The following is a 16,644-nucleotide window of genomic DNA, read 5'->3' as shown; positions in this document are numbered from 1 at the left end:
TCTATTTTTGGGGACTCTTTAGTAAAGATGCCATTGTTTTCCGTAGTATATCATACTAATGTATTGTTTTTAATATGGAAAGAAATCATTTTTCTGTTGTCTCATATCTGCCTCACCACAAAACAAAACAAGCAGAGAGACCATAAGTATGAACCCCAGTTTGACAAACTTTCTACTCTGTGCCCATAGAGCATTACTTGCTCTGAGCCTCAATTTTATCATTTGAGAAATGAAAATGTCTACCTTTAAGTTTAATAAGGAATAAAATGGATAAATGTAACCTTTGAATATAAAAGGATGGGACCACATGAGTCTTTCATCGTTATAGTAGTCTGAATTGACACAGGAAACCACCCAACCACACACACATTCCAAACAAATGTTAGATTAAGTCTTGTAGTTTGAAAAGCAAAAAGACGTATTGCAGCTTTCGAGGTATCCAAAAACCAAAGCGGTTAATGGGAACTAGAGCTTAACCATAGTTCTATGGAATATCTGAACTGGATGTATGTCTAAATTAATGACTGTGACTGCACTACCTGAATGGGGCAGAATGTTAAGAGTGCTGGTCTCTTAAAGAACTGGAACTCAGTTCTCAGTATAAAGAAAGCAAACTGAAAAGTTACCCGGTTAATGAACTCATCTTAAAAAAGCAAAACAGAACAAAAACAAAAAGCTACACTCTGGTTTGAAGATGGAACAGAGAATCAGACTAGTCACTAATTGCTGTGAATGGATAAAAGTATGAACAAAAATCAGAGGCACCTGAGTGGTCAGTTAACATCCGACTCTTGATTTTGTGAGGTCAAGCTCTGTTGGGGCCACACTGGCAGCACAGTGTTTGCTTAGGATTCTCTTTCTTTCTCTCTCCCCTGCCCCTCTCCTTTGTCTCTCAAAATGAATAATAAACTTTAAAAAAATCCACAAATAAAAATCAGATCCCTGAGTCTGTTATGTATGGATGAGGGTTAGGGGATTTAAGTTTGAAATTCTGTTCTTCAAGTGATAAAACCAAGTGAAGAAATTAACTTTCAAAACTGGTCCAGAGCTGTTAAGACCTGTAGAGACTCCAAGAGAGGTAGATTAGCAACCTTCATTTAAGGCCACCTCTGTTTCCCAGGGCAGATGATACTCTGGCTAGAGGAGAGCCTTGTTCAAACATTACAAAGTGTGAAAGGGAAAAACCAGAATGAGAATGTGTCAGCAGATAATAGAAATGTAACTAATATTCCAGACACTCTGCATAGAGACTGATCTGGAAGAAATCTTAAATATGTTTAAAGCCTTCAGGTATTTAAAGGAAGGGTGTGGTAAGAACAGAATATTACGGAAAAGAAAGAGAATATCTAGAATTGAGAATATTATTGTTGAAAAAAAAATTCTATAGATGAGTAGAGCATCAGCTTTCAATATACCTAGGTAACAGAATTGGAAGCCGGATCTATAATACAATGAATGTCACACAGGTGACACTCAATAAATATTAATTCACTTCTCTTTCCTTCCTCAGTACCTGCCTCATCTACCTTCTTTATTGTTGGCACATAATGAGATGAGAATGAACTCCATTTTTATTTTAATTTGAGTCAGCCCATGTGAGTGAAATATAGGCTATAAACTATTTAATCTCTTTAATAATTGAGACAAGGAAGATGTTATAAAATACTTAGATTATTAATCATTATAAGAAATAATTTATCTGACTTTGACCTAAGAGCAGGTATACAAGATGGTAGTTTTTTCTAGTAATTTACAATGCATGTATTTCTTTTGAGGACAGAATAAAATGCAAGGAATCTAATATTTTTCAGATGAGACTTGAGGCTAAATTAACATGTTTCTTAAAAATTGGTAGTTTGGGGCACCTGGTGGCTCAGTCAGTAAAGCGTCTGACTTCAACCCAGGTTATGGTCTCATGTTTCATGAGTTCGAGCCCCGCATCAGGCTTTCTGCTGTCAGTGTCAGCACAGAGCCTGCTTCAGATTCTCTATGCCTCTCTCTCTCTGCCCCTCCCCTGATCACTCTCTCTCTCTCTCTCAAAAATAAGTAGTAAAAACATATAAAAATTGTTCGCTCAGCTAAAAGTATAATTTTACTTAAAAATGTGTGGTATGGGGATTGGTTTTGTCTTTCATTTAAGTTTTTGTTATGTAAGTGATAAATTAGTAGCAACAGGTAATCAAATATGTTCTCATGTTTAGGATTTTATTTTTTATTTCAAATCTTTTTACTTATGTCCCCCATAGTTTCCGAATCAGAAATTTCTCAAGAAGCTGATGACATGGCCATGGAAAAAGAGAAATATGTTGACGAACTGAGGAAAGCATTGGCATCAGGAGGAGGACCAACTGATGTGTACCAGTTTGATTTTTCTAAAGAATCTTGTCATTTCTCCTTTGAGAAAAACCTGAAAGATGTTTCAGTAAGTAAAACTTTCCTTAATATTGTAAGTGGTAAAATGTCAGAGCATTTATTGAGGAGTTATCTAAGTAACTAGCTTATTCCCAGAATACCTGGGAAATCAAAGTTTGAAAAGTACTTGGTTTCCAAGTTGGAAGAATGCTTCTTTCAACATTAGAGTCCTTAAATGCTTCATATTAATGAATTGTGAAAAATAATTATTAAGAAATGTATTTAGTTGCTAATGCTTTAAAAATAAGGATTATAGAGATAATTACATGAATGAACAGTTGTGAAAGGTGGGATCAGAAGCTTTGGACTGTTGAGGCAAGGTTTATTGTGATATGTTTGGGGAAATACTGATTTTAAGAAAGAACATATATTTACTATTGGATATTTAATAATGATAACTTAATCTCAACTTTATTAGAATGTGTTTGAAATTCTAGATTGAAACAGTTAGGTGTAGTAAGACATATCCTTAGGAATTAAGGTATTTTATTTATATATCATGCTTAGAAATACTAAAATAGGAATAAATTTCAACCCAAGCTTTTCAAGGCTTGCATAGTTTACAGACAAATATCTGCTACTTGTCCTCTTCAGTTCCTATACCAATTCAGATCAAAGTAGGTGGTTTGTGTATCAACCCTGTATCAAAATGTACTGTTTATATATTTTACCCAACTTTATGAGATAATTAGAGATTGAATTATTTGCCTTTTACCAGTGGTTTAGCATTCTGAAATGAGGTCTATAGTAGAAGAAAGGGAGGTGAATTTTTAGCCCATTATGTTTAGAGACAGTTATTGGCAATTTGTGCTGTAACTAAATTGAGTTAAAAAAAAATTCCTTTAAAATGACTGTTTCATTCAGAATGATTAAAGGGATTTCACCAATTAAAGAAACATGTAAAGCAACAGATGGAATCATTATTTTGAAATGTATGTTAACTTATAGAGAATAACACAGAGAGACTGGCTTCAGTAATTATTTCTGTTTAGAAGATACACACTTTTTCTACTTATCCAATTTATGTGCCTTTCAATATACTGAGGTCCTTAACATGATAATCTAAAATAGGTAAAATAAAGTCTGACGGACTGCTGAAATTTCATTATTTATCACAAAGTGTTCTTTCCTATGGCTGAAGCACAATCGAAGGATATTATGTACTATAGAGCTGTGGACCATTTCTTATACTTTGAAGTAGATTATCATCAAATTGGGAGTAATGCTATTTCCCATTAAACACGCATTAATGTGTAGTGACTGACATTATTTCATGTAGCTAGTTTCTGGTTTTTATCTGTTTTATGTACACTGATGCATAACAAATTCCAAGATTGTGAGGTACCTGTTGGAGGCCTGAAAGGCTTTTGGTATCTTTGACATTGGGCGGTTTGCTTCAACTTAGATGGAGTACTTACCATGCTTGGCAGTACATCTGATTTTGCTGCTTTTTATGAAGAAAGGACTTCAAGGATTCATGACTTATGTCTTTTACAATTGGCTTGGCATGAATCAGCATTTAAAAACTGTGACAGTTATCCTAAAAGGTATCTTGCTTACCACCTTGAACATAATCAACTTTACTGAGAGAGAGAAAACCTTGAAACACTACCTTTTCAACAGGTTTTCTTAAGAAACGGAAACGGAATAAGAGATTCCCAGTAATGCAGAAGTGTTTGGGTTCCCTAAAGGATATGTCTTAGAGCACTACACTGTAGTTTAGATAACTGCCTCCTTATTTCTCATCTATTAATTTGCTTATGAGAAAAAGAAATGGTGTGCTCTGAAGACTTTGACAAGTTTATTCATGACTTGGGTTACTTGAGAGACATTTTCAGATATTCGAGTAAAGTATAACTTTGATTTTGCGGTGCTGTGGTCAGCCTTCTGGATGCAGATGAAAATTGCAAGTTTATTTGGCCAAACTGCCATGGGAATCTTCCACTGCTTTAGGATATAATTCTGAAATTGAATTTCAGAGTGACAGTATCTAATAAAGTCACCTGCTGGCAAAAATACTCAGAGAATTGGACACATGGCTGAATACTTTTTAAGGCTATAGTGCTTTGGATGACCTAAAAATTTAAAAGGAATTTGTAAACCTTTGCTTGATGGACATCTGATTGTGGCCAAAAATGACCTCTTATACTTACAAGAAAAGAATGAACATAGATTCAGTTCAGAGGGTTGTAGTGAATCCGGTCATTTGTTGACATAAGGTTACTCTCCCAATGCAAAGTATATCCCATGAGTTTTAAGTACAATTACTACCAGTTTTATACCCCTCAGCGTTGGGGTTTTTAGGCATTTGTTGTATCAGTTCAAGACGTTTTATGTTTTTAATTCTGTGCTGGAGATCACTGGATAATTTGAACATTTTGAGTATTCAGTCATTTAAGACATATTTGAAATTCATATAAAATATGGTTTTAAAAAAAATTTGTTAGAGGCACCCGACTGTCTCAATTGGTAGAACGTGAGACTCTTCATCTCAGTGTCGTGAGTTCAAGCCCCACGTTGGGTGCAGAACTACCATAAAAGAAATTTTTTTAAAGGAAGTAATGACTGGTTTTGTGTTAAACAAAATCTGAGTTTTTGGAAATATTATCTTATGTTTTATCACAGTGAAATAATTGTCAATCCAAACCAATGAAATATTTAAAAATGTGTAATGTGTATGTTGTATACATTTTTTGGAGGGAGTGTGCATACATAATTTTCATGAGATTGCTTTTGGGCTCATAACACCCAAAATTTTATTTATACTCTAGTTAGTTTTTCTTTAAAGATAGCATAGCTGTTTTATTTTAACTTAATCCCCATTGGAATAAATGTTGAATGACCAGCTATACATTATCTTTTCCACACAGTACAGATCTCTAGGACAGATCTCTAGGACCCTTCCTGCCCTATCACCAATATTTTTCTGTTGGCAGTAGATTATTCTAGTTGAAAACATACTTTAGTGCAAGTATTTAGAACCCATCTCTTCATTATAACTAGTAGCCCCCCATTCAGGAGAGATTTTTTCATTTACCTGTGTCATTGTTTTTTGTTTTTTTTTTGCCAAATGCAATTCCTGATTTTGCAGTATATTCTTTGTCATGCAAACAGTACATCTTAGTTAATAATGTTTTCCTTTTTTGGCTTCATAACTTGTTCTTTTTCTTCAGAAAAATAATTGTTTATGAGCCACAAAAAAAGACCTAATAATTTTTGATAAGAATAACCTTGGGCTCATTATTTGCTCATACCTTTGTTTTCTCATCTGTAAAGGTTTAAAGTGATTTCTTGGGTTAATTACAGGTCATCTAACATATTACAGTTTTATAGCTCTAAAAATAGCCCTAATGAAGGAAAGTCATGAGGTTTGAAGCACAATTAAATTTAATATACACAAACACACACACACACACACACACACACATACACACAACAAACACACAAGAATTGGCTACAGGTCTCTCTTAGAATTATAGTAAAGTTTATTTTTTATTTCCTTTTCCTTTGTCTCCCCTGCCCCCACTGTCAGAAGCTGGGATACAGTTTAGCCTGAAAATTTGACAATTTAAGTACCATGGAGGTTTGTTTTTCTTTCATTTAAAAATATAAATAGGAAGTCCTGGGTTAATATCATGGCTTTATGATGTTGGAGGCCCAGGCTTTTTAAAATCGTTGCCTTGACATTTTTATTTTTTGTTTATTTTTGAGAGAGAGAGAGAGAGAGCAAGACCATGAGTGAGTTGGTGAGAGGCAGAGACTCTGGACTCACTGCGCTACAGACTGAGCCTCCTGAGCATGCCCCACCTTGCCATTTTGAACAGTTTTTATCTTGTGGTCCAAGGAAGCTGCTCTCGGTTTACTGTTTCATTCACCTTTTCCACAATAGGACTGTATTAAGGAGAAAATGAAGAGCATGTGCGTTTTCTTTAAGGCCATGACCTAAAGTTGCATATATTACTTTTGCTTACATCCCATTGTCCAGGACTATGTCACAAAGCTTCACCTCGCCACAAGGAAATCTGAACTGTGATCATCAGCTGTGTTTTATGCCCAGAAATTTCCTTTACTGTGTAAAAAGGGGAAGGTGGATATAGAGGGGCAACTATCAATTTCTACATGTTAACATTTATTAGAGATTGAAATGTCATTTAGAAGGTTTCCCTTTTATTGTTACAGGGTTTTTTTTCTGTAGTATTTTCATTATAAATAATTGTTTCAATCATGTTTGAGTTCAGAAAATGTTGCAACATCTAGTAAGGTACAGGCCAATTTGTATCTTGCTGTATATTGTAACTTTTTAAGTAAAAAATACATTCTAAGCTCACATAACTTCCCTATAGCTATTTAATTTTCATTCTCAGATATATTAAAAAATAGGTAAAATAAATGCAGCAAAAGTTGTTTGTAAAAACACCAGTCCAAAATCCTGTATAATTGTCTTGTGTTCCTGTGACTAGGGGACTTTGGATTCAAATGGATATTTCCAGATGAAATATCAAAATTTGAGCATTTATTATGATTCTCTGCCAAAGAGTTTGTCAAAAAATGGTAATGGCTTTCAGATTTGTGAGAGTATGGGTTGCAAATGTGTTGTTTGAATGCCTGAAAAAAATAATAGTATTCTTTATTTCTGTGATAGAAATATTTGTACACATCTTCCATTTTTATATTAAACACTTCATAATTTTCCTACCTCTTCAGAATGTGGGAACTAAATCAGTAATCTAGGTGGTACAGAAATCCTGTTCAAAGTATGTACTCTCTAGTTATGCCATAGAAGAGACCATGGAGTTTTTACTTTAAGAAAATTATTATTTTTTTTTTAATTTTTTTATTTATTTCTAGGAGAGAGAGAGAGAGACAGCGTGAGCAGGGTAGGGTCAGAGAGAGAGGGAGTCACAGACTGAAACAGGCTCCAGGCTCTGAGCTGGCAGTCAGCACAGAGCCCGACGCGGGGCTCGAACCCACGAACCGCGAGATCATGACCTAAGCGAAAGTCGGACGCCTAACCAACTAAGCCACCCAGGCGCCCCACTTTAAGAAAATTATTAATTTTCAGTTATACTGTTTTATCTTTGAGAACTTTTGCATTTTCTTGCCTTCATCTCAAAGTCATTATTTTTTAGTTTTAGGATTGTTCATGAAAGAAACAACTTAAAGACAGAAATAGACTATAACATGGAAAAACTACACTTGAGAAAGAGTTTTTTGAGTGTGTTTATTAATATTTGCTTCTTACTTGTCAGTTAATTTCCTATTCACTTCACCCTGTCACTGTTTATATGTGAGGAAACAGGTCCTGAAAGCCTAAACTAGTTCCTAAGGAAAGCAGAAGTATTGAGGTAGGATAGAATCTAGGCCTCTTTTTTTGATTAAAACAAATTTTTAAAAAATATTTATTTTTGAGAGAGACAGAGACAGAGCACGAGCTGGGAAGGGACAGAGAGAGAGAAAGTCATAGAATCCAAAGCAGGCTCCAGGCTCTGAACCGTCAGTGCAGAGCCCAACAATGGGCTTGAATCCACAAGCCCTGAGATCATGACCTGAGCCGAAGTCTGATGCTCAACCAACGGAGCCACCCAGGTGCCCATAGGCTTCTGTCTTAAAAATCGGAAACTTTTTTTTTTTTTTTAATTTAGTTAGGGTGTAATGTACATATGATAAAGTGTACTTTGTATTAAATGTACATTTTTCATCACTCCAGACATTCCTTCATGCCTCTTTTCAGTCAGTCCCCAATGACCCTCCCTCTTCTCAATCCCTGCCTACCCTCCAGGCCCCAGGCAACCTCTAAACTGTTCTTTGTCATTACTGATTAGCTTTGGCTGTTTTAGAATTTCATATAAATGCAACCATACATTGAACTCTTATATGTAACTTTACATAGTGTTTCTGAGATTCTCCATGGTGTGTTGTGTATCAGCAACTCATTTATTTTGACTTTTGAGCTTTATTGTTATATAATGTACATATAGAAAGTACACAGTTTGATAAATTTTAACAAACTTTGAATACAGTCAAGGTAATGATATCCTCATTCCCCAGCAGATTGTTTTGTTTACCTTCACAATTCTCACCTTCCGCTCCTGCCTGTCTCTCCACTCAGTCCCCATACAGCCACTTTCTGTCACTATAGATTATTATACTTTTTTCTAGAATTTCATATAAATATAATCTTACAGTAGGTAGTCCCCCTCCTGCCCCCCTCCCCCCCCGCTTTGGTCTGACTTCTTTCACTCAGCATAATTATTTTGAGATTCTTCCAGGTTATTGTGTGAATCGTTCATTTCTCTTTCTTTCTTCCTTTTTTTTTTTTTTATTACCACTGAGTTGCATTTTATGAGTATACCCCAATTTATATATTCAATGCTTGATAGACATTTGGGTGATATCTAGTTTTGGACTATAAGAAATGAGGCTCCATGAATATTTGTGTAATGATTTTGTGTGGAAATATGTTTCATTTTTCTTGGGTAATACTTGGGAGCAGAATGGTTGACTTAAGGGGTGCCTGGGTGGTTCTGTCAATTAACCATCTGAGTGTTGTTTTTGGCTCAGGTCATAATCTCATGGGTATTGAGTTCAAGCCCCACGTGGGGCTTGGGATTCTCTCTTTCTTCCTCTCTCTGCCCCTCCCTCACTTGTGCTATCTCTCTCTCTCTCTTAAATAGACTTTTGAAATAGATAGTGCTATCTCTCTATCTCTCAATAAATAGACTTAAAAATTTAAAAAAAGAATAGTTGAGTTAAATGGCAGGTGAATATTTACTATTTTAAGAAACCAATGAATGGTTTTTCATACTGGCTGTACTATTTTGTATTCCCACCAACAATATATGAAACATTCCAGTTCGTATTTTTAATTTTAGATATTCTGTTGGTTTTGTGATAGTGTTTCATTGTATTTCATTTGCATTCCCTTAATGTCTAATGATATTTGCCATCAGTATAATTTTTTTAGTGACCTATTTATTCTGATCTTATTTTTCTATTGGGTTTTTTGTTTTACTTAGTTTTAAAGAGTTCTCTATGTGTTCTACATTCTAGTTCCTTAACAGATTCATGATTTGGGAATACTTTATTCTTGTTTATGGGAGAGGAGGAGACATTCTTAATTTTAAGGAAGTTGAATTTCTTTCTTTTATGGGTCATGGTTTTGATATGGTGTCTAATATTTACCTACCTTCAGATCATAGGTTTTCTCCTGAGCTCTCATGTATGAGTTTTATAGTTTTAGGTTTTACATTTAGAGTCTGTGACACATTTTGAGTTAATTTTTATTTACAGTGCAGGGTATGGATTGAAGCTCATTTTTTGCATATGTTTATTCAGTTGTTACAGCATCATTTGTTGAATTCTCCACTGAATTTTCTTTTACTTTGTTTGAGAACCACTTTATATATGACACTATCTGGATTCTGGTCTGCTTCACTGATCTATTGACGTATCTCTGTGCAATCCCCAAACTGTTTAGAATAGTTAGGTTTATAATATATCTTCTAATCAGATAATATAAGTCCTTCAACTTTGTTCTTTTTCGTAGTTGTTTTGGATAATTCGTATATATGTTAAATTTTCTTATGAGGTGTAGAATCAATATGTCAGTTTCTACAAATAAGTTTACTGAAATCTTGATTGGGAATACTTTAAATATGCAGAACTGACATCTTAACAATATTGAGTCTTTTGTCTTGTGAACAGATCTATCTCTCCATTTATTTAGGTCTGTGGTTTTCAACTGGGGGAGATTTTGCTCTACCAGGGACATTTGGCAATATCTGGAGACATTTTTGGTTGCCACAGTTAGCAGTAGCTACTGGCATCAGGTGGGTAGAAGACAGGGATGCTGCTAAACATCCTACAATGCACAGGAATAGACTTCCACAACAAAGAAGTAACTGGTCTGAAACATCATTAGTGCCAAAGTTGAGAAATATTGATTTAGTATTCCTTAATCGCTTGGCCATTATTTGTAGTTTCAAAGTGTAGGTCTTGTAAATCTTTTATTAGGCGTTCTGAAACAGAAGCCTACGCCATTGACTTGAAACCTTTCTTCTTACTAATATAGGCGTTTCAGGATCTAAATTTCCTACCAAGCGCTGCTTTAAATGTATTTCACAAATTTTGGTATGTCATTTTTTTGTCAGTTTAAATAAAAAGAAATTTACTAATTTCCCTTTTAATTTCAATTTTCACTCATGGATTATTTGGAAGTTCGTAATTTAGTTCCAGTGTTTTTTTGTTTTGTTTTATTTTGTTTGATATTTCAAATATTTTTGTTACTGGTTTTTAATTTAGGTCCTTGGTTGTTAGAAAACATATGACTTGAAGCCTTTAAGTTTATTTGGATTTGTAATAAGGACCTGAATCTGGTCTTTCTTGTTCAGTGATATAAGTGCACTTGGAAGAAATATTCTGCTGTTTTTGGGTGGATTGTTCCTAAAGTGTCAGCGAGGTCAATGTGGATGTTCTTGCTTAAGCTTTCTGTATTCTTGCTTATTTTTATTTACTTGTTCTACCAGTGACTGAAAACATGTTCAAGTATACAGTTGTAAATATGGATTTGTTTACTTCTCTTTGAAGTACTATCAAGTCTTGATTTTTGTATTTTGAGTCTTTGTTATAAAGTTCAAACCTTAATGGTTTGTCATATCCTCTTAATGATTTGACCTTTTTACCATTATGAAGTGACCTTCAACCCTTAGGATTCTTTGAACTAAAATCTGCTTAATACATTAGTACTCCTATTCTTTTAAAAAAAAGACTTTGATAGGAGTTAGCATGATCTTTTTTCCATCCTTTTGCTTTTGACTATTTTTGTCTTTAAGTAAATTGAGTTTCTTTTAAGAAGCATATAGCTGGAGGGGCACCTGGGCGGCTCAGTCAGTTGGGCGTCCAACTTCAGTTCAGGTCATGATCTCACGGTTCATGAGTTGAAGCCCCACACGGGGCTCTATGCTGAAAGCTTGATGCCTGGAGCCTGCTTCAGATTCTGTCTCGCTGTCTCCCTCTGCCCCTCCCCTGCTCATGCTCTGTCCCTCTCTCCCTTTCTCTGAAATAAATATACGTTAAAAAAAATATAGTTGGATTTTGCTTTTTTATATCCGGCTTATGAATCTCTGTCTTTTAATTGGGGTTTTAAGCCATTTACATTTTATGTGATTATTGATAATGATAGTTTTAAAGTCTGTTTCATCTTTATTTCCTTTTTTCCTCTCTTCTCCCTTCTTTTGGACTAATGATTTTTTATGATTCTGTTTTATGTCTTGATTTGCTTATTTAACTCATTTTATGCTGTTTTCTTGCCTCTCTAGGTTTTATAGTATACATCCTTACCTTATCACAGGCTATCTTGAAGTAATGTTGTACTTTACAAATAGTTTAAGAATCTGCAACAATATGCTTGAGTTTCACTTCTCCAGGGTGTTACGCTACTGTGATCATGCATTTTACTTATATGTATGTTATAAACTCTATAACATTTTATTATTTTTAGTTTTTAACTTTTAAAAGTTAACTTTTAACTTTTTTTGTTGTTTTTAGAGAGAAAGAGAGAGGGAGGGAGAGAGCAAGCATAGGGGAGAGGAACAGAGGGAGAGAGAGATCATCTTAAGCAGGCTCTAGGCTCATTGCAAAGCCCAATGCAGGGCTCAGTCCCCACGACCCTGAGATCATGACCTGAGCTGAAATCAGAAGTTGGACACTCAAATAACCAAGCTCATGTACCCTTTACTGACTTTTCCCATTGATATCAATATATAACTGTCACTAAAAGCAAGAAATTCACATTGGTATCATATTATTTATTGACCGAACAACAGACTTTATACAGATTTACCAGTTTTTATAAGCATTCTGGGGTTTTTTGATGTTGTCTTTGTTTTGCTTTTGTGTGTTGATGGTTATGTGAATTTTATTTTATATATGTACTCATGTAATCACCACCACCATCATAGTACTGAACTCTTCAGTTACCACAAAGAAACTGCTTCATTTCCTCATGCTATACCTTTATAATCATACCTACTCTCCAGTGTAACTCCCAGCAGCCACTTATCTATTCTGCATCACTGTGGTTTTGTCATTTTAAGACTATTGTATTAATGGAATCATAAAGTATGTTACTTTTAGAGATAGGCTTCTTTTTCCAAGGAGCATAATGCCTTTGAGATAGATCTAAGTTGTTTGCGTGCATCACTAATTCATTTTTATTTATTGCTTGCTGTCTGTTCTGTGTGTCTGTTCACATCATTCACTTGCTTTCTTTTTAGTTTGGTTGTTTGTTTTTCTTTGTCAGATATGTGACTTGCAGATATTTTATTCCAGTTGTATTTGCTCACAAAGTTTCCTCTTCTGAAGCAATTTATTCCTCTGTGTAGATTCAGATTTCCATGTAATATTATTCACCTTCTTTTAGAAGGACTTTAAGATACCTTTTGGGCATGTCTAATTGTGATCATTCTGTCAGGTCTGTATTTCACCTTTCTTTTAAAAGATATTTTCACTGGGTATAAATTTCTCAGTTGATATTTTTTTTCTTTTCATAACTTAAAAATGTTGCTGTCCTGTCTTCTGGCTAGACAGCTGTCATTCTTACCATTATTCCTACCTAAGCAGTGTGCCATTTTGTTTTTTCCAGCTGCTTCTAAGATTATTTTCTTAAAAATTTTTTTGATGTTTATTTTTGAGAGAGAGACAGAGAGACAGAGAGTGAATGGGGCAGGGGCAGAGAGAGAGGGAGACACAGAATCCGAAGCAGACTCAAGGCTCTGAGCTGTCAGCACAGAACCCAATGTGGGACTCAAACACACATACTGCAAGATCATGACCTAAGCCGAATTCAGAAGCTTAACCGACTGAGCCACCCAGTGATTTACATTCTTAAATATGTGAAATAGGATGATAATAATTGTTAAAGATATTTGTTTACTAATTCTGTAATCTATTCTTTTGGGGTAGGTTTTCATAGATTTTTCTGCTCATTATGTATCTAATTTCCTTTTTTGTTGTTGTTGCATTCCTTTTAATCTTTGATTGGAATACCAAACTTTGTAAATCTTATTTGGTGCTCTATAATTTTTGTGCTTTGGGATACAAGTCAGTTACTAGGAAGCATTGTAATCCTTGTGGTCTTGCTTTTAAAGCTTTATTAGCATACTAGAACATTTATTGTAGGTCTAATTTTATACGACTGTTGAGGTAAAATACTTTGGAGTGTCTTAACCAATCCCCGTTGTTTCTATACATGGTAGTAAAATTAAGGATTCTGTGATTCTTAGTGGCATTTTAATTTTGCCTGTCAATTACAGTATCTTATCTTTAGCTCCTTAAGTTAGATCACATGTTTTAATAAGCTGTCTTTTAGATTTGTTGCTTATTTTGTACTTGGAGAAACTTAAAAACTGAGATGATTTCCACCCTCTACTCCCCAGGTAAGATGACGTAGTCTTTTAGATATTGCTTCATTCCATGGACCTAAGGCATTAAGGTTCAAGAAGAGAGTTATCAGGGTACCTGAATCGGAGTTGTGATAATGTTCATTATCTAGTTACCTTTTTTTTGGAATATGGTTTTCTTTTGAATCTGATGACTCTTTAGCTTTAATAAAAGTAAGCCATACAATGAGAAAAAATGAAATCTGGCCATGTGTAGCAATATGGATGGAACTTGAGGGTGTTATGTTGAGCGAAATAAGTCAGGCAGAGAAGGACAGATACCATATGTTTGCACGCATAGGAAGATTAGGAGGAACTTAACGGAGGGCCATGGAGGAGAAGAAATAGTTGGGGAGAGAGAGGAGGGCAAACCATGAGAGACTCTTGAATGCTGAGAACAAACTGAGGGCTGATGGGGGTCGGGGAGAGGAGAATGGGGGTGATGGGCATGGAGGAGGGCACTTGTGGGGATGAGCACTGGATGTTATATGGTAACAAACTTGACAATAAACTATTTAAAAAAAAAAAGTAAGCCATATAGTCATTAAATTATCACTACAATTAAATCTGTTAGGGATAGAGTACTTAAGGTGATTTTAAGCCTTGAAATCTCATTTCAGAATTTTCAATTTTCAAAATATTTTAGATCACCTACATTCTTAATACTATTTTCAATTATTGCATAGAAAAAGTTTTGAGTGGTGCCTGGGTAGCTCAGTCGGTTAAGCGTCCGACTTCTACTCAGGTCACGATCTCGTGGTTTGTGCGTTTGAGTCCTGTATTGGGTTCTATGCTGGCAGCTCAGAGCCTGGAGCCTGTTTCAGGTTCTGTGTCTCCCTTTGTCTCTCTGCCCCTCCCCCTGCTCATGCTGTGTCTCTCTCTGTCTCAAAAATAAATAAACTATAAAAATTTTTTTAAAAGTTTTGAAATTAGCCATACTTTGACAAATTGATTTTCTGAAGCCATAAAGACCTATCGTCCACTTTATCAATATAATTAAATTACATTTAGTTATTTGTTTTCTTAAATAGACATTACTTTTTATTTCTAAAAGCAAATTGTTTATTATGATACTCAGTCAAAAATCAGATTTTCATTTACTATTAGTATCCTGAAGTTTTCAGTAAATAATTAAGAAAATCAATAGAATCGAAAACACTGTAGATACATCTAAAATCAGATGGTGGTAATGATGATGAGGATGACGTATACTTTTATGTTAATAAGGAAAGTTATGGAAAATAATTGCTAATTAAGTTGATATTAAAACTCAATTATTTTTTAAATACATGCAGAACAGAAATCTTCACTGTTGATAAATAAATCACGACTAATATAATAATTAGACTACCTCTGATGTTTCAGTGGGTAAGTTTGGAAGAGATGCAATGTAGGATAGCTATGAATCTCCTCAATAAATTTTTAAATTTAGGGAGTTTATAGAGGGAGAAATACTGTTCAAACTATGTTAAAACTATTACACATTTTTGTATGGCTATACTTGTATACTTAGAATATTACTGCTGAAATAGTTTACAACTATGAGAGCCCTACTGCATATCTGTAAGCCATTCTGGACATGTTTTTATCCAAGTGGCTAGTAGCTAAATTACCTAATTTGAACCTCAGCCCTGCATTTACTAGGTGTGACTGTGAGCAGCTTGTTCAATTGTTTTTCCTCGGTTTTTAGTTTATCATTTGGAAATAATACTAATAGCTAACCATTGGGTGGTTTTAAGGATTTAATAAATTAGTGTATACATGTGTGTGGGGGGTATGTTTTTTTCTAGGACAGTCCTTTCTTATAATAAGCACTTCATAAGTGTTTGGTGTTGGTAATTATTTACTTGAGTGAATTCCTTGAGGGAAGTCACAATCTCTTAATTGAACTTGAAATTCCAGCAAATGCAGATGTTTTGAGGATGGCCTTCTGTTGAGAGAAAATGTGGCGTAATGGAAATAACTTAAGATCTTTGTTTGAATCTTAAGTCTATTTCTAATTATATGGGTATTAGCAAATCATTTATGTTTATTTTATGATGAAAAAACCGAGTTCAAATAGACTAATAATGCCAACTCATAAGGTTTATGGTTGTGGGCACTCAGATTGATGTGTGTGCAAATATTTTATAAACCGTGAATTGGTATACCATGTGGCCTGTCTCAGGCCACTGAGTCACATTCAGAAGGGCCTCAAGCATAAACTTGTGATATTATCTGTGAATGAATTTATACACATGGTTGTAGCAGACTTTTTAATACCAGTTTAAAATTATATAATAAGAAGCCATACTACTTGAAGTGCATTATGAATAACATCAATTTAAATATGTCAGTAGTATTTTTACAAACTTGTGACTTTTTTTAATATGATTTATTGTCACATTGGGTCATCCCAATAAGTGCCCTCCTCAGTGCCTGTAACCCACTTTCCACTCTCCCCAAATTTGCTGTAACTTTTAATATATCTGGAGACTAAGTAATTGTGTGTAGCTGGATCTCCCTTGACCTCAGTGAAGTCTTGTTAAACAGATGTTTGTTATTGTGAAGCTGTATACTCTATTAGATGTAAGTTTACTGGTGGCCCCAGAACTTCTGTTTTCTTTGTTAGACTTTATGGTATTGTTAAATAATATTAATTAAAATTGGCCACATAGTAAATAACTTTTATGTAAAACCAGTAGCATTCAAACAAAATAATTGTTTTCAAAAATATATCACTGTATTAATGACTAATTGCTTTATTTGTATAACACCTAGACAGAATGTGATATTTCTAGCTACAAATGGTCCA

General features: G+C 34.5%; 1 protein-coding gene across 5 annotated transcripts in view; it reads left to right on the top strand.

The window, feature by feature from the left end:
• The window catches only part of XRCC4 (X-ray repair cross complementing 4), a 258,352-nt gene that overhangs the window by 19,275 nt on the left and 222,433 nt on the right, over positions 1–16,644 (top strand). For all 5 annotated transcript variants that reach the window (XM_039241051.1, XM_039241050.1, XM_039241054.1 and 2 more), the window contains one exon: positions 2,247–2,422. In XM_039241051.1, the coding sequence (XP_039096982.1) occupies positions 2,247–2,422 (176 nt within the window). The remainder of the gene's footprint in view (positions 1–2,246; positions 2,423–16,644) is intronic.

The sequence above is a fragment of the Hyaena hyaena genome, unplaced genomic scaffold, assembly GCF_003009895.1.
Source record: "Hyaena hyaena isolate Hyena2069 unplaced genomic scaffold, ASM300989v1 scaffold_188, whole genome shotgun sequence".
NCBI classification, from domain to species: Eukaryota; Metazoa; Chordata; class Mammalia; order Carnivora; family Hyaenidae; genus Hyaena; species Hyaena hyaena.
Note: the sequence above shows the minus strand (reverse complement) of the source record. Positions and strands in the feature narration are given on the sequence as shown.